Raw genomic sequence first — 23,699 nt, 5'->3', positions numbered from 1 at the left:
TCCAGTCTCAAAACAACAAGCAAGCAAGCAAGCAAGCAAGCAAACAAAATTATTAAGTCAAGATGCTTAGAGAATTTTCTCAGTATTTTCAATTTTTATGGAGTTCTTTTGTTACTGTTATAGGCTTTACCACACTAGATTCAATGTCTCTAATGTTTTAGTTTAATTCACAGCAGATATTCCTTCCAGGCCAACAAAACTGTTAAATGAAAGAAACATGGACATGAAGGCATGTAGATTCTTTTTCCTTACTGGTAAAACTAAGATTCTGTAATTACTAACAGTTAAGTTTACACCAGGAGAAATCTGACACCACCAAGATGCTTGGCTCACATGAGACTTTACAAGACACACACTCTGCTCAGTGTGTCACAGCACCCAGGCCACATCCATTACCTTGAGGACACTACCACAGTGCCATGGTCATATCAGCACATGGTCATATCCAGGACACTGAGGAGTCCTTCTGGAAGGCTCCACAAATGTATGACCACAGTTTCTATTCCTCAGCAGGGCTCCACCTCCACTCAGCCAGCCATAGCCTACACACACACCTCCATAATGATAAGTAAGTATTTACCCTACTTGTCCAAATCACAGGAACCTAAGGAATCCTAACTTGGGAAGTCTCAAAAACCTTTGCAATCAAGAGCTTGGAGTTGATTGCACAATTTCAAACTTAGAAAGCAGGATAGGCTTCAGAAGCACATAACCTTCAAAACAATTTTATAAGTAGGCACACACAAAAATAAAAACATTTATTATAAAAAATTTTATTATAACTTATTTTACTATATATTGAATATAACTTTTTTTTTGGGAGAGGAATATGGCCTAACTGGATAATCCATAGAAGAAATTCAGAGAACAGTATTTTTTATATATATAAAAATGCTATAAAGAAAATTAAAAGGTATTTTTCTGGCTTAGCTTCATTTTCTGAACAAATGAGATTGGTTTCAATTTGTATATAGTCATTCCCATCAAAACTTAAAATTCAGACAATGGAGTGTCTGTAAGCCATATGTCCAAAGGAATTTTTAAAACTGTGTGTGTAGCAAAGCCAAATGGTCACCGCTGGCTTTGGTGGGGAAGTCAAACCAGCAGCAGCAACACCAAAGGCTGAATGTGGATGCAGGGTAACAGGAACTGGTGGAGGGTGGCCAGATGCTGGAGCACATGTTCAAACTGTACCTTGGAAATGTAAACCTGCAAAGCTGTCCAATTACACAGTTTTCTATAGGAGATCCATAAAATCAGTCATCTCATACCTAAATGCAACAAACGTTAGTATAAAGTCAGAATGCATGTAGACAGACCTGTTGGGTGTTAGGACAAGTTACTGCTTACTTAGATGGGCAGCCCAGGAGTTGACACAGGACATAGGACAAGGCGATCTGCCATGCGCAGTGTACAAACAAGACAGACTTTCTTCTACTCTGAGATTCTGCTTATCTAGATACGCAATAGTTGAGCACATAGCAAAGAGATGCACATTCGCATATAACCAGAGTGCTCTGTAAGAACTGGGACCTCACTTTCACAGAGCACTGCGGCACAGTGTGGCATCCTCAACAATCATGAGCTATGTGTACTTCCATGGTACAGAGACTTAAGAATCTAAAAGTCTATAGGAAAGTTGCCATTTCCAGTCTCACTCCATAATTTACAGCTTCCATTATGTGAATTACACAGGTGTCCTCAGTGTCTTAATTAAGGATTCCTCTCCAGGCATGAGAATATCACTCTTTTTTATTATAACCTTAATTCTGTAACATTTACTGAAGTAAAGAATCAATTACGGTCTCGGGCTTTGCAGAGCGCTTTCTGTTAAGAGAAGAAGAAAAAAAAGCAAGGTGAGTGCTTTTCCTAAGAGACCGTCAACACATTATGTGGCAGAGTCCACAAATGGACCGGCACTGGCCATGCTTGACCACAGCAGTCTGATTGATACCCAGAGTAGGCAGGCAAGGTCACCAAAAGCAAACACAAGAACACAGTGCTACAGGAAGGACGGTGTTCCAGAGTGGTGAGTAGCTGAGCACAGGGTCAGACAAGGTGCAGACAGGTGTCAGCTAAGCTTATCAGGGATGCCCCTTGGTCATCTCCTCCTCTGCGGAGGAGGCTAACAGTACAGAGAGCCTCAGAGAAGCAGGACACACAGTGTCTGAGGCCTACAGGAGTACTCTCATGTGCCTTCTTTATTGCTGTCCAGCTCACCAAACTGCATGCCTCTCATGAGCATTGCATGGGACACTCGCTTATTGTACATATTTGCTTATTTCCCAGAAAAACCACAGTTTCTGTTGAGTCGAGTCTGGATCACATGTTGGCCCACAAATATTTTCTTTAACTTAAGCTAAACAAAAAAGCATATTTTTACAGTGGTGTATTATAGAAACTATATCAAAATAGCTTATCAAATTATTTGTTTTAAGGTCTACACAGTTTTAAAAATGTGGCTGAACGTGAGAGAGCTCATGTAAGTAATCTGGATTCTCTTTATAAAGACAACGGTCCAGCAATGATGGGGTCTCTGTTCCTACACTAACAAGGGACAGAACTACTTTCCAGCTTGCTCCCCTGCCCTCCTCTGCCTGTCTCTGTTAAGCTGACTGTCTCATTACAATGGGCCACATCTGAGTGCATCTTCCTAACGCCCTGAGCTCAGAGCAGGGTATCTACTAACCTTGTAACAGGGAGGGACTCCACAAGAGCTGTGTGAGAACAACTTACTTCACTCCCTGATATTATACATGTGGGCTGCAGAGACAGCACAGCACTTACGAGCACCTGTTGCTCTTCCAGAGGATCTGAGTTCACATCTCAATACCCACATTGGTGGCTCACAACCAACTATTACAGGAATATTTATATATTTTTAAAGATTCCATGTAAATATTCACTTAGCATTTGAAAATCTTTAAATCCTTCATCTAAATGCTAAAAAAAATGCAAAAATCTGACACATTTTAACAAGTAGCTCATTCTTTCTAGCCCTAGTTTAATGATTTCGACATTTTTAGTGTTACATTACATCTAAACGACTATGTAACAAAGACATGAAACCCATTAACTTCACCTTACATGTAAAGCAAAGGTCTTCCAACTGGTTCAAATTAGCTCCTGTAGGAACAGGAGGAACATTAGTGCCAGCCCAGGCTTCCCACTGAGCTTATGTGATAAAGCACACAGACTACATAATTGTCAATGCTGGTGCTAGAGAGTCACACAAGCTTCCCTTAATTTAAGATCTAAGAAATCAATGTCCTATTGGGGCAATGCCTATTGTCAGAAAAAAAAAAAAAAATGACCAGATGAATACAGTATTTTGGGAGTCAAACAAGGCAACTTAATTAGCATCTTAGTAGGAGACTTACACAAGACAGTAGGTGGTGGGTAAACACTAGGAAAGAACAAAGCGAGTTGAAGCTAGCTCTGCTCCTCTCCTAGGCAGAAGTCTGAAAGAATGCAGTTCTTTTTCTGTTTTGTTTTGTATGTAGCCCTGGTTGTCTTGAAATTTGTAATGCAAACCAGGCTGGCCTGTAACTCACAGCATCTGCCTGCCTCTGCCTCTTAAGTCCTGGAATGAAAGGTGTGTACCATCACAACTATCCCAGAATGCAATTCTTTTTTGGTTTGTTTTTTGAGACAGGGTTTCTCTATGTAACAGCTCTGGCTTTCCTGGAACTTGCTCTATAGACCAGGCTGGCCTCAAACTCACAGAGTACCAATCTTTATCCCTATTTTGCTTATCAAATGGTAACTGCATAAAGAATATAATTTCAAACCACATGTCACAGTAACCAAAGTTCGACTTCCTTTAGATGTGTCTAAATATAGTATCACAACATTGTCACTTCAGGACTTGGGGACTTGGGGCTGTCCTCACCTTCTCCCAGTCTTTGGCCTTGCTTTCCCCTTGGAGGTTCGTGGCCTTTCTAACTTCATCAAAGACTGACGCAGACTCTCCTCTGTATAGGCAAGGTATACGTGGGAAAGGTCTACTTCGAAAGGCTACAAGAAAAACACACACACACAAGGGAAGTTAAATCAGATTCGGGGAAGACTGAAAACACAGACTGGCACTGGGCAAAAGACCACTGAAGACAAAATCAAATAACCTTTCACCGACATCCTCCATGCTACTGTGTAAAATGCACTCAAAGCTGGAGAATGAGAAGCCCAGGTATGCCATCAAGCTCCTCAGACATAAAGGAAAACGGTCTTCCTTTCTCAAACCAGCACTCCGGTTGACCTAGGACTCAGGGAAGCAAGGCAGCCTAGTCTCTGGGACAGCCCCCAGCCCAGAGTAGTGAAAGGGCACACCGGAGTGACAGCAGGCCGGTCCTGAGGCAGGACTGAAACTGCAGCTTTGGATAAGTGTGCCCGAGAGCGGACCTGTCCCAGCAGCCCCCGCCCCAGAGCACGAGCCTCCACTCACAACGGACAATGCAGCTGCTCAGCCCACACGCTGGAGCAGCACAACAACCGGCCACACTCTGATGATGACAAACAAGTGTTCAAAGTGCTCTTACGTCTCTCTCCTTCTTGTCAGGCACTGGAGTTTGTTTCCTCATGTTGTTTCCTGTGTAGGCCACACATTTCTCAAAAAGGGAAAGAGGGAAGAGAGATGTCTGAATCAATACTGTGACCTGGGAAGGTTGCTGAAAGACATCCTGACATCTCTCCAGGAACCATGATGTACACCCGGGGCGGAAAGGATCCAACAGGCCGCCCAGTACCCAGAAGCCCCAGGCCTAACCCATTCCCACGAAGGGTTCCCACTTTGCTGTTAATGAGGAAAAGATCCCATCTGGTCCACTGCGTTCTGATCTGATCCACCCCACACCACCTTCCTCCCACAGCAGCCAGCACCAGCTCCACCCCACAATTTCATCAAGGGGGAAAGGAATACTCACTAGCTGCCATTCTCCTATGTCTTCATTCCAATGGACATAGTTTTCAATCATTTCCTTTACAAAGAATCAAAGGCTGCTTTTAGTTAATAGTTAAAATATTGAAAAATACACACACAACTGTGACAATAGAAACATGTGGCATTTTCCTGTATCTGTCACTGTATATTGCTCATGGTAATCCCTTTGACTTCTCCATGCCTTCAACTAAGCTCTTTTAAGGGTCCTGCATATCTCTCTCTCTCTCTCTCTCTCTCTCTCTCTCTCTCTCTCTCTCTCACACACACACACACACACACACACACACACACACACACACACACACACACACAATGGGGGTAGGGACACGTCATAGTACTTATGTGTGGTCAAAGAACAACTTTGTGGAGTTGGTTCTCTCTCTTCATGTGGGTTCCGGGGATCAAACTCAGGTCTCAAGGTTTACATAATAAGCCTTTACTTGCTGAAGAATCATTTGACCTACACTTTCATCAATGTTAAGTGAAAATAGTTGTTTCTAAGCATTATATACTGTATCAAGCATTTAAAAATACACATTCCTTAGGCTGGAGAGTTGTGTCAGTGGTTAAGACCAACTGTTCTTGCAAAGGACATAGGTTCAGTTCCCAGCACCTACATGGTAGCTCACAACAGTATGTAATTCTAATTCCAGGGGTTCCGACACCTCTTCTGGTCACTGTGGGCACTAGGCATGCACATGGTCACATATATACATACAGGGAAAACATCCATATACATAAAATAAAAATAAATTTAAACACACACACACATTTCTTAAGAACACATGTGGATACTATTCAACTACATAAAAACAAAAAGCGAAAGTTGGGATCCTGGAAATCAGGAGGACAGTCAGGCTGGGCTGGAAGAGACAAGGGTAGAAAGGCTGAGAAACCATTCAGCTAGAAATAGGTTAGTCTAGATTTCAGCTCTGATTTGGGGTAATGAGTTACAACATGGAACTAGGACATTCTGGAGTGTTCCAGAAACCCAGGACTGATTCTGGGGTACCTGAGATCTGAAGGGAAAATTTCAGAAAAATTTCTCATAGCTATTCTGAGATTTACAACATTGTTTTAAAAAAATCACAGGTGTAAGTTTATTAAGAACATACTGGAAGGTGGGCTGGAGAGATGACTCCAGGGTTAAGAGTGCTCACTGCTCCTGCAGACACCTGAGGCTAAGTGCCCACCACCCACATCCAGCGGCTCACAACCTCCTGTAACTCCAGTTCTAGGGGACCCAATGCTCTATCCTAGACTCTGTATACAAACTCACATTCCTATATACATACATACTTAAAAATTCTTGCTAAGGAAAAGGTAAGATTTTTAAATTATGCTGGTGATAAAATTACCACCTGTTTGAAAACAACTAGGGATAGTGGCTGGTTGTATAACTAAGTGAATGTATTTAGTGTTATTGAACTGTATACATAAAAATGACTAGAATGGACAATTTCATGTTCTATTTTTACACACACACACACACACACAGAGAGAGAGAGAGAGAGAGAGAGAGAGAGAGAGAGAGAACACATCAAGGAAGAGGACAGCAGCACATTCTGCTTATTCTATTTAAAAAGTATTTATGCATGTATTTCATGTATATGAGTGTTTTGTCTGCATGTGTATCTGTGCACTACATGTCTGCCTGATGCCTATGAAGGACAGAAGAGGGTGCTGAATCCCCAGGACTGGAGTTACAGATGGTGATGAGTTGCCATGTGGGTGCTGGACCTGGGTCCTCTGAAAGAACAGCCAACCTTCTTAACCACTGGGCCACCTCTCCAGCTCCCTCTTTGCTTTCTAATCAAGTATGTCAACCAATCAATAGGACCTTCACCTTGATTCTACATGCATTTACATGGAGCAAGGTCCTTCCTTTCAATGGGCTGACACATTCTTATTTAGATACTTAGATACTCAAAAAGAGAATTACATTCTAAAGAAAGTTAACACCTTTTGTGCTAGCTGGTCTTATGTCAACTTGACACAAGTTAGTGTGATATGAAAGGAGGGAGCCTGAGTTGAGAAAATTCCTCCATAAGATCCATCTGTAAGGCATTTTCATTCATTCATTCATTCATTCATTCTTTCTTCCTTTCTTTCTTTCTTCCTTTCTTCCTTTCTTTTTCTTCCTTTCTTCCTTTCTTTTTTGTTTTTTTTTGAGACAGGATTTCACTGTCTAGCTCTGGCTATCCTGGAACTCTCTCTATATACCAGGTTGGCCTCAAATTCACAGAGATCCACCTGCCTTTGCCTCCCAAGTACTGGGATTAAAGGTGTGTGCCATCACTGCCTGGCAGGCATTTTCTTAATTAGTGATTGCTGAGGGAGCCAGCCTATTGTGAGTGGTGCCATACTTGGATTGGTAGTTCTGAATTCTATAAGAAAACAGGCTAAACAAACCAGTAAGCAGCACCCCTCCATGGCCTCTGCATCAGCTTCTGCCTCCAAGTTCCTGCCATGTTTGAGTTCCTGTCCTGACTTCCTTCACAGATGAACTTAATATGGAAGTATAAGCCAAATAAACCCTTTCATCCCCAAGTTCGTCTGTCTTTGTGTTTCATCACAGCAATAGTAACCATAACTAAGACACTGATATGATGGCATTAGTTCAAGAAAGGTTCACAGAGGATAGCTGCAATGTGAACATGTAACATCTTAATTCGTTATGCTGGCTATTCTTTAGCCCTCAATGACCTAATGTCTAGATCAGGCTCCTCTCACCTGGTAATCCTGAGGTATGAAGTTATCAATAATGAGCATCTGAAGCCGAAGCTCACGGCTGAGCTGCCGAATGTTCTCCAGGAGGCCTTCAATTTCCCTCTGATGCTCCTGCTGAAGATCAGCCATCTGCCAGAGAACCCATGACAGTATAAAGCAAACAAGACTTTAAGGACAAATACTGCCCCTGGCCCAAACACTTCTTGAACAGACTGTCACTGGCTAGTTAACAAGTAAAATTTAAAATACACAGAGAGAAGTGAGTGTTTGAGTGCTTTAAAACTGTAAGCACACAAAGCCAGGTGGTAGTGGCAGTGGTGGCCAGCAGCAGTGGATGCCTTTAATCCCAGCACTCAGGTGGCAGAGGCAGGCAGATCTGTGAGTTCAAAGCCAGCCTGGTCTAAAGAACGAATTCTAGAACAGCTAGGGCTACATAGAGAAATCCTGCCTTAAAAACAGAACAAACAAACAAAAAACCTGTAAACACACATTAAGATTCTAAACTGTATTATAGGGATTTCTAAGACACCAACCTCTGACTTTGCAGCCATCAGCATGGTCCAGACCTTCTTTAATTTCTTGGTCTTTCCCTGTGCCTCCTCTTGTAGACTGGTATATTTTTCCTCAATGTCCAAGCGTTCTTGCTATGATAAAAAGAGGTTAACTTCAGAATAATTTTAAGTCACAAATTCCATGTAACAAATGATCTAGATGTTTGGTAACTACTGTCTTCAAAATGATCCATAATCTGCTTTCCATTTTGTTTTCGGGATTTAGTTTGCCCTGGAAAAGGTGAGTGTGCTGCACACACCACACTCAACGTGGCATCACCTCTTTTTCCTCAAGTTCTTTCCGAAGTTGCTCAGCTCTCTTCCGCCTCTCCTCCAGCTCCATATTGGACTCCTCAAGAAGCTTCTCTTGCTCCTCAGCTTTGGCCAACAAGTCCACACCACCAACAATGACTTTCTTCTCCAAAGCAGACAGCTTTTCCAGCAAAGACTGATGCTCTTGTCTATAAGGAAAAGGAGAACATTCTAAATCCCTGTCATATGCCGTTCTAATCTCATTCCCCTATTAAAGTAGAACTGAAGATGTACACTTAGAAAAGTTCAGTCATGTGATACCTCTCTAAAGCACACTATACATGGCATTAACTCATCAACTAAGGATTAAACCACCTTGGCCAATATTTTCTCCAACACAGAGATTAAATGATCAGAAAGATCCGAGTTTTAAAAATGTATCACATACAGTGGGACCCTCCACCCTAGAACAGCTATGCTGGAAACAAAAATCAAGATTTTCGTTATCTTTTAGTTGATCAAGTTTCCTGACACACAGTCCTATGAAGAACATTACAACTCCAGCATGAGCCCATCTGGACCCACCACACTCACTGGGCTTTCAGAAGGTCCTTCTCTCGCCTCTCCAGTTCAGCTCTAGCCTTGTTTCTCTCTTCTTCTTCCATGTCAAGTTTTGTTTCCAATGCTTTTCTCTCCTCATCAATTTTCGCTTGCATTTCCACCATCTTATCTGGGGAAACTTTCTTTTTACCTATTTGAGTCATTTAATTGCAGCAGTCACTAAAAGTAGTCAATGTTTCAGACATAAGAATTATCTTAGTATAGCACTGTCTATACCCAGTCATTCAACAGCAAATGTTAAACTTCCATTTCTGCATCATAGTTCCTAGAATGTTTTAATTCATTAATAAATTCAAACTGTTGTCTAACTGTAATGATATGTAAGGGGGAAATGAAAGAGAACAAAGGAGATGAGCAGAAAAATAGGGAAAGAAAAGTAACAGGAAAGCCAAATAAAAAAGCAAACTATGGGTCCCCAAATGGTGCAGAGATGCTAAAAAGGGAAATGATTCTTCAATCACTTTCACAATCATTAAATTACTCATTTAAGGCAGGTGTTTCACACTGATAAGCTGCCCTGGTAAATCATAAATGAGCCACCAAAGTAACTTACTATAACAAGCTAGATCACCAAAGTCCCTAACTCAGATCAAACATGCTAAGAACCAACAGTCAGCAGTAGCACTACTAACTAATATGGTGGAATGCAGCTCCAACTGACTGTCACATCCAAACATGTGTAGGTGTATGCATGCAGCCTGCTCACACGAAGTTTACCAACGAACCTCCAAACCATGAAGTTATATGAAAAAATCAAAAAGAGAAAACAGACACTAGCTTATTAAAATGGTTCTGAAACTGAGCCAATGACAGTTCATTTCTGGTTGATGCAAGTTCTTAGAAACACGCTCCCTCAGAACAACAAGCATTTCATAGAACTGTCAGACCTGAGGCTCTCCTGAGAGTTTGTCGTTCTCAACTTCCTTCCCAAGGGACAAGGATGGAAGATTATAGGTTAATGTCTCCACCCCCACCCCAGCGCCTCCTGCTAAGGAAAAGGAACTGAAAACAATCACGATGGCACTACAGATCTGAGCATATTCTTGTAGGAACCATGAAAGGCGGGGTCATGCATAGGCTTTTCAACTCTTGAGACAACATCTCAAGGGTTTAACGGCATTTTTCCTTCTACAGAACTAAAGTCTAAAGCAAAATCATAGGCACAAAACCAAAGAGGAACTAAGATCCAGGCGGCTGGTGTGGTGTGATTCACTGCACTCTGTGTCAGAGGTGGGCCTGGGCCTATCGGCACAGCCACCTGCCTTGAACCTTCTGAATTATGTTTCAGAAGAGTAATTTTCACAAATAAGTTAACTTCTATTCCCAGTGAATTACTTGGAAAGATTTTCTATCCATAATAACACTTACTAAAAATTTTAGGAGAAAAGTCTAAGTTGAGGTTTACAGGAAGTAAACATGTAACTTCCCACCTCAGTACCACAAATGTTTAGAGAAAAATTGCAAATACATTAAAAAAATAGTGTGTGTAGAAGGCATGGGTACTAAGGACACATAAATGGATCACTATATGAAATTTGGACTTGTAGTGTTTTGTTTTGCTAATAGTTATAAAGAGTTCCAAAAACCCATCAGGAGGGAGTAATACAAAGAGTTTGCATATAAAAATATATAAACACCGTCTCTTGATGAACTGATTGCCTTACACAGTAACCCCTTCAAACCCGTGCTTTAGAAGCAAGTGTCTCACTGTGCTCAAGAGGATTTCACGAAGACACTCTCCACACAGCTAGGGTCAGCTCAAAAGTCCACACATTTAAGTCCCATGTGGTGCAGCCAGAATCACCATGACAAGCCACGGTATTTTTTTCAAATAACACTTTAAGCTAAATGTGACTGTGTAAAAAATGTGGTGACCAAGATAAACTTGTAGACAGATCTTTAAGGAATGAACTGTTACCCTGTGCTCCCTGGATACAAGCCCCTGCAGTCAATGTGTACTCTGATCCTCCAATGGGATGAGAGACTACATATACTTCTAGGAATTACTAAAAGGAGATGAGGTGTATGTAGCTCAGTCCTTGGCCACCACGTGCAAAGCCCTGGGTTCATACCCAGGGCAATACACACATACACAGTCTCCTCAACCAAGTCAACTTAAAAAAAACAAAAAAACAAAAAACAACAATAAAAAAAAAATCTCAGAAACGTTTCCAGTTCTCCATGATAAAATTTTGCACAAAAATATTAAGTAAATAAATCTCAAAAGGCAGCTGGGCAGTGGTGGTGCACACCTTTAGTTCCAGCACTTGGGAGAAAGAGGCAGGAGGATCTCTGTGAGTTTGAGGCCAGTCTGGTCCACAAACCAAGTTCCAGGACAGCCAGGGCTATTACTCAGAGAAACCCTGCCTGGGAGGTGGGGGTGGGGATCTAGAAAGCCACGTTGGTATTATAAAAGGTATTTAGCTAAGTCAAAGAGACGTAGTGAGCCTTTCTGTTCCCCTTTGCCAGTTGTTCCTGAGTGAAGGTGACCTGGCAGGACGGGCAAGGGCAGAGCTATAACAAGTGCCAACTGGATTAATGTCATCTGTATCACAAGCACCCATGGTGTGGGCAACAGGAACTGACTCTCAGCCTTCAAAAAAGGAAAATGCCTGTATGTGTCAAACCAATTATAAGTGTATTTTCAAAAATTGGTCTAATGACCTTTAAGGATTTAGGGAAAAGGTTTTTTTTTTAAGTAGCTAAAAGGAAATTTTTTAAAAAAGATACTTACCTTGTAAAAATTATTAAATTAAAAAAATGTGAAGAACTGAAATAAAAGGTCTTGAGAAAATGAGTAACTGCACCACGTGGAGTGCAAGCCAATCACACCAACCTGCTTGATCTTGCAAAGAAGCGGTAAGCGAGTCGCAGACAGGAAGCACAGGGATGAGGAGGGAAGAAAGGAAAACATTATTTCCTTTGTAAAACAGAGAAAATGTGTAACAGCATTCATTTAGCATGAGCAAAGACATGAATCGAATCATCACAACTGAAATAGAGTCCACAGAAAAAGAAAGCATGTTCCATAAGAAGACAATCACAAATGCTAGACTCAATCCACTCTGTGGTTCCCACGCAATCCCAGGTGCCCACAGTGCCCTTGCAAGTGGAACAGCTCAGTGCATATGCTGATGGATTACAGACATGGAATTGGGAACCTACTAAGACCTGGAAAATATCTAAAAGGGCAAAACAAAAAATGGGGTCAATTTTTAAAATTAGTAAAAGTAACAAAGCTCTCACTGTCCGTTTCCAAAATTTCCCAATTCAATGTTTCTTCTATATAAAGACCCATTACAGGTGTCCCCCATTTTAAGAAAAACCACCAGGAAGACCTGAGGCAACAAAACAGATAACTATTTTACAGTAGGTTATACTAATCACATGACTGACAAAAAAGGTTAATGAATTTTAAAGGCAGTAAGTTCACAATATTTGATTTCCCAACTTGATTTGTAAGCAGCTCTCTTTAATTACGTAAAATGAAGTGCACCTGTATTGTAGCAAACTTACATTCAGCCTATGGGTGGATTGTTATGGGTAATTAAATAATGACTAGAGAAATAAATGACACTGATGATTCAAGCAGGGACATCGAACAGCCATTCATATTTTTTAATGGGAGGGGAAATACGCACAAGTCACACACAGCAACCACATGCTGGGACAATCATCTCTCCACCTCCCCAACACATCCATGTTACGACAGCAAAAGGTAAATGTTAGGTATGAAAACTCTTGAATTGGAAAAAAAAAAAGTCTTGAATTGAATAAGGTACAACTCATTTCATAACCTACTTTCATATAACTACTCTCTAAGAATGGTAAGTTTTAGAACAGAAAATTAAGTTACAATGCTTCCTCTCACATATTTTCTCTCACTTCACAGTTCATAATACAAAGCTGTGCTTCTAAGTGGTGTGCGCACAGTGTCACATAGTTTACAACTTGTCCGGTGAGGTCAGCTGTCTGGTAACTGCTTCAGCAGTGTCAATAGACACAGTGTCTTGAGATTCTTCAGAGTTTCCCTAGTAAAACTAAAAGCAATGGTTTCTGCCATTAGTCTGGAAAAGGGAGGACACAGATAATGTTTTAAGAGACAGCAAGCTGCAAGCTGGTGGAAGCAAGCATCGCTTCCATTTTCTTCTGAAAGTAGAAACAGACAAAATTAAAGAATGCTTTCAACTTACAGTTTACAAAAAAGTCTAAGACTGAAGAAAGAAGTCTACACAGACGTTATGAATGCTGTGTGACTGAATTTTCTAATCACACCTCAGAAAGAGTCTTAAAACTGACCTAGTAACTTAACAGTGGGGAGTGCCCAGCTGGAATGAAACACTACTCTGTCTTCCTCACTTGCCTTGGGCTTCACTCATCTCTTTATTTGGAGCACAGACGGCTTGTTACATTGGGTGCTGCTGCACCAACAAACATTCATTTGTACTTGTAGAGATTCAAGGTGTGTTGTTCAAATCCCTTACACTGACCAGAATTAAAAACATATAATGAGGAATAAAAAAGAATCCCGAGAATTACTCTTTTACACAGCTTACTAGCTCTCTTTACATTATCTCAGCAGCAAAAGCATGATTTTCTCTTCCACTGTCTCAAACATAGGCTCTGGCCTATGTTTCAGTTAACTGAAGCCATGGCAGGGTGGGGCCACATGCTTTTCTACTGGGAGCCCAACATGGACCAGTCATGACAGGGAGTGGGGCAGCATCTCCCAATGAAGCCCATGAGTAATGGAGAAGCCAGAGCTCTGTTAGAGAAGGTGAGGGCCGCCACTCACGAGGCAAGAACTCATCCAGAGGCTTCTCTATGACAGAACATGTGGAGTCTGAGCTACTGCTGCTGCTACTGCCTGCAAGACAAAGAAACGAGCCCACGGAACCAGAGAGAGGGAACAAGAAACGAACAGAAACACACAGAGAAAACTTGAGTTCTGCAGGAAGAATTTAGAGGACAATCAAGCTTTGCATTCAAGAGCAACTCACTCTAACTTAACACTAAGTACTCCAGCTGCTTCCTGGTCACAAAGCCATTCGGGAATTAAAACTGCATTTCTTTACAGATCTGCACTAGTGGCAAACCTCACTACTCATCTACACAGAATTATTCAGAGGCTTGAAATGACAAAAATGTCTATTTATACTGCTAAGAAAAACAGCTTTAAAAATCACACAATTCATGTTGCAGAAATCAGCTGCCCTTCATTATAAACAAGGTATGTCTCCAATTCCCCATCCCCTCAAGACATCATGATACCAGACTTATGTCTAAAGCTTGCCAGCATAATTGACAAGGCTCAGTGAAAAATGTTAAGCTTCTCTGCACAAGGTAAGATGTATTTAAAATATTTTAGCATATTCAACAGTAGCACTTTTTTCTACATAAAATTTACTTTTAGTAAGTCTACTATCTGCTTCAAGTCAAAGAAACAATAGTTTACTTTGAAAAAAGAGCTATGAATAAAAACACTTTTTAAGTCATGGACTGATAACAGTTTTTGTGAAAGGACCAACGGCCAGGCCATGCGCTTTGATGTGAACAGCTACAGACCACATGTGAACAACTGATCATGGCTACTTTAAGAACATTTTGTTTACAAAAACAGGTTCCACCTGGATTTGGCCAGCAAACTGTACTCTGCCGACTTCTGCCCTACATGGTGCTTGTTCTGTCTTTTGGATGTACAAAATCTTCAGTTTTTAATTTGGGTTCCCCATTGAGCAGTGATGGGTTTGTTTTCAACAAGACTGATTAACTGTGACTGTGCAGCAGCCTGCAGGAGCTGAGGAGAGCTCTGAGTTAGAAATGAGGCAGGGAAACCCTTTTCTCCATGCCATCTGCAGCCTTAGCTGTGCAGTCTTAGTTCACACTGGAAGCTGTCCCAAAGGGAGAGAATGACACAAATTTACAAAGAAAGGACTTCAGTGAAAACTATTCAAACACACCACCCGCAAAGGCTAACATCATTTGAAGAAAAATCCCACATTATCCTAATTTCAAAAGCCTACAGGGACCTAACACAGACGTGAAACTGCAGAATTTTACAACTTAAAATTTTACAAGAGGCAATATGGCATCCTGGGTCAACAAGATAAACAAGAGAGAACGTTTACAAAGTTAACCACACATAGCAGAAGTTCCCTGCTGGAACCACTACCATAATTAAAAATACCAACTATAAAATGGGCATCATCAGGGAACAATTCTAGCCAGCTGTGACCGGTTAGAACTCGACAGGACTTACCCCTTCTCTTCTTCCTTTTTTCTCCATCTTCTCCAAGCTCACCCTCCTCGTTGTCATCCTCCTCTGAACCACTGATGTCAGAACCTGAGACTTCTTCCCCTTGGACAGAAATTTAACAATGATTTTTTAGTTTGTGCCAAGTCATCGACTATTTATAAAATGCCTATATCCATTCTCTTCATTAAGTTTTTGTTGCTCAAACACAAACTGAACATCTATTGAAATGTTCACAGATAGTGTATCTGACAAGCAGGTGGAGACTGGGGATCCCTGGGGTTTGCTGACAAGCCAGTCCAGCCCATTAAAAAAGTGGACAACACCCCTCTGTCCTCATCTCTAAGCATGTACACACACATATTTACATGCAACCACACACACAATGTACATAGAAATTTTATCTTACTTTTTAAGAAAAAATAATTTTTGAGACAGGATCTAACTCAGAAAGCAGAGGCAGGCGGAGCTCTTTGAGTTTGAGGTCAGCCTGGTCTACAAAGCAAGTTCTTGGACAGCCAGAGCTCTTACACAGAGAAACCCTGTCTTGAAAAACAAAATAAAAACAAACAAAAAGTTCTTTAATGCCTTTGCCTACAGAGCATAGGGTCAGAAGGATGCAAATGAAGTGAAACACACTACAAAGAATATGAATATACAACTCTCCCTCTGGATACACGCCCAGCACAATATGCACAAAGACTTGAACATGTGTATCCAATGGGCACAGCCACACCATTCACAAGAACCAAGAGGTGTAGCAACACCTGGCTGTGGTGGTGCACGCCTTTAATCCCAGCACTTGGGAGGCAGAGGCAGGTAGATCTCTAAAATTCGAGGTCAGTCTGGTCTACATAGTGAGTTCCAGGACAGACAGGGCTACATACAGAGAGATATCCTGTCTCAAAGAGAAAGGAGATGAGAGGGGAGGGGAGGTGGCTCGGATGAAAATGAAGGCATGAGCTCAGCACTAACAGGGAAATCAAAGCTTTTAAAAACAAACTAGCTACAAATGCCACCTAGTGGCCATTCAAAAACGCCAACTTTATTATCTGTGAAGTGCTTCTCTCCTGCGATCAGAACCTGACTTTTCCCCAGACCCAGTGGCAGGTTGGTAACTCTGGGTTTTCCCCAGAGACTCCAATGGCTTGGACTCCAGGCCCTTCACCTGCTGCAGAGGGAGCTCTACACTAGTCAGAGAGGGTTCATCCCCTTGTTGATGGCATGGGAGTCCCAGAACTGACTAGAAAGCTCCTCAGGACCATCAGTCAGGACTTCAAACTTTCTTTTTGTTTGTTTATTTTGGTTTTTCCAAGACAGGGTTTCTCTGTGTAGCCTTGGCTGTCCTCTGTATTCAAAGATCCTCCTGCCTCCCGAGTGCTGGTGGTATGCACCACCACCACAGGCTAGAACTTCAAACTTTGTAAACTTTCTAGATGGCCTTAGAAAATATTTTCTTATACATATTCCTCAGAAATATTATTTTTAAATATCAATGCTATGTCCAATAAAGGGCTCAGTAGGTAAGATATTTGCCCTCAAAACCTGACATGAGTTCAAGCCCCGGAGCCAGAGTGCAAGAAGAGAAGCAGCTCCTATGGGTGTCTTCTGACCTTCACACATACACGATGGCATGCTTGCACCCACACATGCCCAACACACACAGAAGCAGACACTTTAAACAGCAATGTTAGACACTATTGCTTGGTAGGTCATTTTAAAAGCAAATGCAGTAGTCCCCAGCACGCCTCAGCTGACAGTAATCTTTGTACAAAGTTACCTTCCTCAAGCTTTTTCTTCAGCTCTTCTATTTCTTTCTGAAACTGACGAAGCAGAGCATCCTTTGGGTCTTCGTTAATTCTTGCTTTGTTTTTAATGTTCTTGGCACGGTTGGCATACCGCAAGGTACTGATGGTTTCATCGTAATTATAATCTGCTGGCCCAATATTTGCACACTGTTGAATTAGAAACGTAAATCATTCTACATCGCTACTTACACCACCATTACCAAAACAAATGCCTGAGCCACATATGCAGTTTGTCTTCTAAAAACAGTATTGATCATATAGCTTTGGAAACAATACAGCAATGGGAATCACGTGTTGTTTTATACAAAGAAAGGATTGATTTATAAAATGTTATTCACTTCAATCATGGGAATAAATCCGAATCTTAAATTGGCCTCATATGAATTAACCATGCCATGACTGAGGTCTTACCATCATGGTTTTTGAGTTCCCTCCTAAGGAATCCTGCAGAAGACGCGTCAGTTTAGAGTTCCGATACGGCACATGTGTGCTTTTTCCATCCACCAAGGCAGAAATGACATTGCCCAGGGTGGAGAGGGAGAGGTTGATTTTTGTAGCTTCCTTGAGGCGCTGTCCTGTGGCTCCAGTTTTCGCTTGTCTTTCTGACCCCTAGCAAGAAACAAATAAAAACTCAAAGCTTTTTAAAATCAAGAATGCACTTTTCACCGGGCAATGGTAGCATACACCTTTAATCCCAGCACTAGAGAGGCAGAGGCAGGAGGATCTCTGTGAGTTGGAGGCCAGCCCGGGCTACAGAGTGAGTTCCAGGAAAGGCACAAAACTACACAGAGAAACCCTGTCTCAAAAAACCAAAAAGAAAAAAAAAAAAAAAGGAATGCACTTTTCTTAATAAAATCTGGTTTTTGGTTGTTTTTTTTTTTTAAAGTAATTTAAAATGTTTCATGTAACATCTAGAATTCACTTCAAAATCATGAGGGAAGAAGTAAGACTACACAAAAAGCCTTGGCAGGAGGTGAGACAAGCAGAGGCATAATGCCACTCTATCTACTTTCAGATATCCCACAAGAACCAGCAATTTAAAATCACAAGTACACCATTTCTTTTGGCTTTAATTTTTATTGACAGGTAAGTGGACCACAGGGACAGACTGTCCCGTTACTTACAGCAAGATCCACAAGGTGGAGCTTCCCCATCCTGACATGCATGTTTCCATCAACACCTTTCTCGCTACATTCTATAGTAATTGTAAAGATGGCGTGGGATCTCGAGCTATGCTCATTCATGTTAGTTGCACCAACAGAACCTTTAACAAAGAAAAGAAACTCTTAAAAACTGTAACAGAATGCCTTCATGTTTACATTTTTGTTTCGACAGGGTGTCCTGTAGCCCAGGCTATCCTTGAGCTTCGATTTCCTACCTCTTGAATACCACCACACCCAGTTTATGGAGTGCTGGAGATTGACCCCGGGCTTTATGCATACTAGATAAGCACTCTAGCAACTGAGCTATCCTCAACCCAGAGAGTACCTTTATTAATTAAATAACCAAAACATTTAAAATACTTGATTTCATCATAGCCACTGACTATGACTACAGGTGTGTTGGGACACTATATACTTCTTTTATAATTCACACTATAACCAAAGAATCTGTAATGTACTCACATTAAAACATAATCATAGAATAACATTCTTCACTTCATTCCCAAATATTAAAACATAATCATAGGTTGGGGATTTAGCTCAGTGGTAGAGTGCTTGCCTTGCAAGCGCAAGGCCCTGGGTTCGGTCCTCAGCTTCAGGAAAAAAAAAAAAGAAAGAAAGAACATAGAATAACATTCTTTACTTCATTCCCAAATACTACTATCTAAAGATTATAACTATCTATGAAGCTGGACATGGTGGTGTGTACTTAGGAGGCCAAGACAGGAGAACCCATCAATCCAGGTGACCTAGGCCAGCCTTGGCAACATAGCATGATCTTCTCTCTTCAAAAAAAACTACACCACAAAAAGAAACAAGTGTTAAATAACTAGGAAAAAACTGCAGACAACTCTCTAGAGAGAATTACGTTTGGGACTCTACACTGTAGAATGATCTGCACATACACATGAGATGCTGCAGGAACAATCAGTGTAACGCTGAAACAGTGAGGACTAGAAAGATCCAACACAACACTGGTTACTCTACTATGGAACAGCTAAGTCACTAAAGGGCCATTGGTGGATCCATATTCAGTTACATCAAAAGATGCCAATCCTACAGGAATTTTGTTAAAACATGAAGAGCTGGGCATGGGTGGTACATGCCTTTTAACCTCAGCGCTCAGGAGGCAGAAGCAGGTGGAACTCTGTGAGCCCACTTCATCTATACATCAAGTTCCAGGCCAACCACTAAAAACAAAAACAAATAAAAATTTTAACACATGCTAAGCAATCAGTGTAGAGGTTCATTCTTGTAATCTTAGTACTTAGGAGGTTGAAGTAGGAGAACCACAGGGTTTGAGGCCAGCCTGGGCAAGATAGTTTGGTTTGGCCTAAAACTCCCATGTAGACAAAGCTAACCTCAAACTCAGAGGTCCATCTGTCTCTGCCTCCTGAATGCAGGGATTACAGGTATGCCATCATACCTGGCAAGATTTTTATTATTTTTTAAACAATTTTTAAAAATTGTATTTATTATGTATACAGTGTTCTGTCTGCATGTTTGCCTTCATTTTAGAAGAGGGCATCAGATCTCATTATAGATGGTTGTGAGCCACCGTGTGGTTGCTGGAAATTGAACTCAGGACCTCTTGAAGAACAGTCAATGCTCTTAACCTCTGAGCCATCTCTCCAGCCCAGATTTTTATTCTTTAGATGAAAAATTTATAATAATTACTAGAAGGAGAAAAATGTTAGTTTAATTTTGCTTTATTTTTCAACAAAAGGGAAGAAGTATATATTCTGGCTAACTCAGATTAATAGCCTAGGTTCAAACACCCTACCACTTAGCAATTGTATTACCTTAGACATGATATTCAAACCACATCTCAGTCGCCTCATTCATAAAGTAGGAATTTCATATCTGCATACACTACAGTGAAGACTAATCGATCATCCCCATAAAGCACACAGCACAAGGACTTCCCATCAGTAAGTGCTCAATCAAAGTGTTATCAATATTTTAGCTAGCAAGCTGTAACACTATGACAGCTTAAAAAACTGGCACAATTATGAAGCTGGAGAGTTGGGCTTGGTGGCACATGCTTTAAATACCAGCACTTGTGAGGAAGAAACAGGCAGATCTGTGAGTACAAGGCCAGCCTGGTATGTAATAGTGAGTTCCAGGACAGCCAGGGCTATGTAGAAAGATCCTGTATCAGGAAAACAAAACAAACAAACAAACAAACAAACAAACAAGAAGCTGGAGAGATGGCTCGCAGTTCAGAGTGTCTACTATTCTTCAGGGGACCTGGGTTGGGTTCCCAGCACTAGCACAACTGAGCACAATTATCTGTAACTCCTGTGCCAGGAAATCTTTTGCCCTCTTCTGGCCTTTGTCGGTACTGCATACATGTGGTGCACTTATATGCATGCAGGCAAAACACTCATATACATACAATAAAAATAAAGGATAGTAAGACCCTGTCTCTGAATAAATAAAGATTGGTACTAAAGAAAACTTCAGTCAACATGAAAAACAACCTATGTTATTGTTCACCCATATATGTTCCCTAGATAGTATATAAAATGAGTGGACTTTAAAAAAATTCAACCTCTATGGGGCAAAAGCCATATTTATTTCCTTCTCAACCAGCATTCAAATATAGGCATTTCATCACAGTTATGTACCACACTTACGATTTTTGTGGCCTAGCGTCATGATTCTATCCATATCGTCAGCATTATTGACCACATAAGCTGATAAATCTTTGATATATACTCCCACATCAGGCCTTTCTTTAACCTAAAAAACAAACAAAAATCATGCCTAAGACTTTATAACACTAAGTTTTCCAGCTCCTTACTGAGTATCTACTATTATACATGGGAAGACAATTGAGTGTGGTTGTGAGCAATGCCCACATTCCACGAAGGTCATAATGCTTCGGTACAAATGAATACTGCACACAATTATTTGTGATGATGCCACAAATAAGATACAAGACAGCGTGAGAGAACAGTTCACTTAAAATTCCATGTATGTGAGGGCACGCATGTGTGTTTTGTGCATTCTAGGGCACACATGAGATCAGAAGACAATATGTAGGAACCGGTTCTCTCCTTACACCTCGTGAATCCCAGAGATTAAACTCAGGTCCTCAGGCTTGGTGGCAAGCCCCTTTACTTGCTGAACCATCTTTCCAGCCCTGGGAATGTATCAAAGATACCAAGCTAGTAAAAGGAACAGGGTAAGCTTCTGCAATGTGATATTTAACCTAAAACGTGCAAGAATAATAGAAGGCTGACCGGTTTGGGATAGGAGAACACTGGCAAGGATCTTCAAATAGAAAAATCAAACTGGGCACTTACAAAAATAAAAAAATTCCCATACTAGTATTTAAAAGGCTCATCTTTTCTTGTTTGTATCTTTTTTTTAAATGTATTTATTTATTGTATATACAATGTTATACCTGCATGTATCCCTGCGGGCCAGAAGAGGGTGCCAGATCTCATTACAGATGACTGTGAGCCACCATGTGGTTGCTGGGAATTGAACTGAGGACCTCAGGAAGAACAGCCAGTGCTCCTAACCTGAGCCATCTCTCCAGCCCATTTGTCTTGTATCTTAAAATATTTTTAAGATGGCAATATCTCCTAAATTTACCACCTGATTCAGCAGCTATGCTTCAGTGACTTATGCTCAAGTGAGTTTGCACTTGTAAGTGACATATACAGGCAGTTTTTAAAAGTACCTTTTGTACAAAAAAGACCTTAATTTGGCAAGCACTCTATTCAAATATTTTTCATATTTCTTTTTCTTTATTCTTTTCTCATACGATACATCCCAACCACAGCCTTCCCTCCCTCCATTCCTCTCAGTCCCCATTTCCCATCTCCCTCGACCCTGAATCCTTCCCTCTCCCCCAGACCCAGTGCTGCTCCCTTTCCCTTCAGAAAGAGCAGGCCTCCCAGTGACATAAACTGAACACTGCCTAAATTGTGGTGGTTGGAAGGAAAATGGCCCCCAAAAGGAGAGGCACCATTAGGAGGTGTGGCCTGTTGGAGGAAGTGTGTCACTTTGGGGGTGGGCTTTGACGGCTCTTTGCTCAAGCTTCCCTCAGAATTACTGTCAACTTCCTGTTGCCTGCAAGCCAAGATGTAGCCAGCACCACATTTGCCTGCATCCACCATGCTCCCAACACGATGACAATGAATTGAACCTCCAGCAACTGTAAGTGAGCCACCCCAATTAAATATTTTCTTTAATAGAGTTGCTGTGGTCATAGTGTCTCTTCACAGCAATAAAAACCTAACTAAGGGGTTGGGGATTTAGCTCAGTGGTAGAGCACTTGCCTAGCAAGCGCAAGGCCCTGAGTTTGGTCCTCAGCTCCAGAAAATAAAATTAAAAAATAAAAAATAAAAACCTAATTAAGGCAGAGAGGCAGTAAGACTAGGCACAAACCCTCTTATCCAGGCTGAATGAGGCAACCCAGTGGGAGGAAAAGGGTTGATAATAAAAGAGTCAGAGACACCCCCACTCTCACTGTTAGGAGTCCCACAAACACCCCAAGCTAAACAAGCAGAGCATGTGTGCAGAAGACCTAGGCACAAACCCATGCAGGCCCTGTGATTGTTGCTTTGGTCTCTGTGAGCCCCTATTGAGCCCTGCTTAGTGGATTCTGTGGGCTGCGTTCTCCTGGTGTCCTCCACCCCTCTGGCTTCTACAATCCTTCCTCCCCTTCTTCTGCAGGGTTCCCCAAGCTCTGGCTAATGTTTGGGTGTTGGTCTCTGCATGTGCTCCCATCATCTGCTGGAGGAAGCCTCTCTGATGACAATTGGGCTAGGCACCCATCTATGAGGCACCAAACTATGAGTATAGCAGTTTATTCCAATTTTTGTTTTGTTTTGTTTGTTTCAAGACAGGGCTTCTCTGTGTATTGTCTCTGTGGTTGTCTTGGAACTCACTTGTACACCAGGCCTTGAACTCACAGAGATCTGTCTGCCTCTGCCTCCTGAGTGCCAGAATTAAAGGCATGCACCACACACCCCGCCCTCCAAATTTTATCTTAACTCTAATTCCATCCTTACCTCCAACCGCTGTGTCTGATCCTTGCCCAAAAGGTCTCGAACTTCTTCATTATATATCTCCAAGTATGACACTCGAACCAAAAACCTGCAAGTACAAAGGAATATTCCATGTCTTAAACGTGTTTATAAATTTGGTGCCTCGAGGTCTTTCCCAGGTCTGACCCTCTCAGTATTAGGAAATAGAGGCACTCTCTCACCTTGTGTCACCCTCTGCTTTTGCAATGTGACCAAATATATGAGCAAATGAGTTGGGGATGACCCCTCTGAGCCCCGGCACAGCGCGGACACCTTCCATGGTGAAAGTCTTGCCTGTGCCAGTCTGTCCATATGCAAAAATGGTCCCTGAGAATGA

General features: G+C 41.5%; 1 protein-coding gene across 4 annotated transcripts in view; it reads right to left on the bottom strand.

Annotated features, from left to right (window-relative positions):
- Window positions 1–23,699, bottom strand: part of Kif3a (kinesin family member 3A) — a 39,003-nt gene continuing 15,304 nt past the window's right edge. The window contains exons 3-19 of one of the 4 annotated variants that reach the window (XM_036194876.1): window positions 23,545–23,689; window positions 23,348–23,432; window positions 20,957–21,062; window positions 18,279–18,418; window positions 17,566–17,763; window positions 17,127–17,301; window positions 15,353–15,451; window positions 13,889–13,960; window positions 11,930–11,938; window positions 9,067–9,223; window positions 8,501–8,681; window positions 8,203–8,313; window positions 7,673–7,798; window positions 4,923–4,976; window positions 4,539–4,607; window positions 3,893–4,017; window positions 1–1,827 (exon numbers count right to left, since the gene is read on the bottom strand). In XM_036194876.1, the coding sequence (XP_036050769.1) occupies window positions 1,779–1,827; window positions 3,893–4,017; window positions 4,539–4,607; window positions 4,923–4,976; window positions 7,673–7,798; window positions 8,203–8,313; window positions 8,501–8,681; window positions 9,067–9,223; window positions 11,930–11,938; window positions 13,889–13,960; window positions 15,353–15,451; window positions 17,127–17,301; window positions 17,566–17,763; window positions 18,279–18,418; window positions 20,957–21,062; window positions 23,348–23,432; window positions 23,545–23,689 (1,901 nt within the window). In that variant the 3' untranslated portion in view covers window positions 1–1,778. The remainder of the gene's footprint in view (window positions 1,828–3,892; window positions 4,018–4,538; window positions 4,608–4,922; window positions 4,977–7,672; window positions 7,799–8,202; window positions 8,314–8,500; window positions 8,682–9,066; window positions 9,224–11,929; window positions 11,939–13,888; window positions 13,961–15,352; window positions 15,452–17,126; window positions 17,302–17,565; window positions 17,764–18,278; window positions 18,419–20,956; window positions 21,063–23,347; window positions 23,433–23,544; window positions 23,690–23,699) is intronic. The other 3 variants (XM_036194877.1, XM_036194878.1, XM_036194879.1) reach the window with 3 other exon arrangements.

Source organism: Onychomys torridus, chromosome 8 (assembly GCF_903995425.1).
Source record: "Onychomys torridus chromosome 8, mOncTor1.1, whole genome shotgun sequence".
In the NCBI taxonomy this organism is placed as follows: domain Eukaryota; kingdom Metazoa; phylum Chordata; class Mammalia; order Rodentia; family Cricetidae; genus Onychomys; species Onychomys torridus.
The sequence above is the reverse complement of the archived record's forward strand: the minus strand, read 5'-3'. Positions and strand labels throughout refer to the sequence as shown.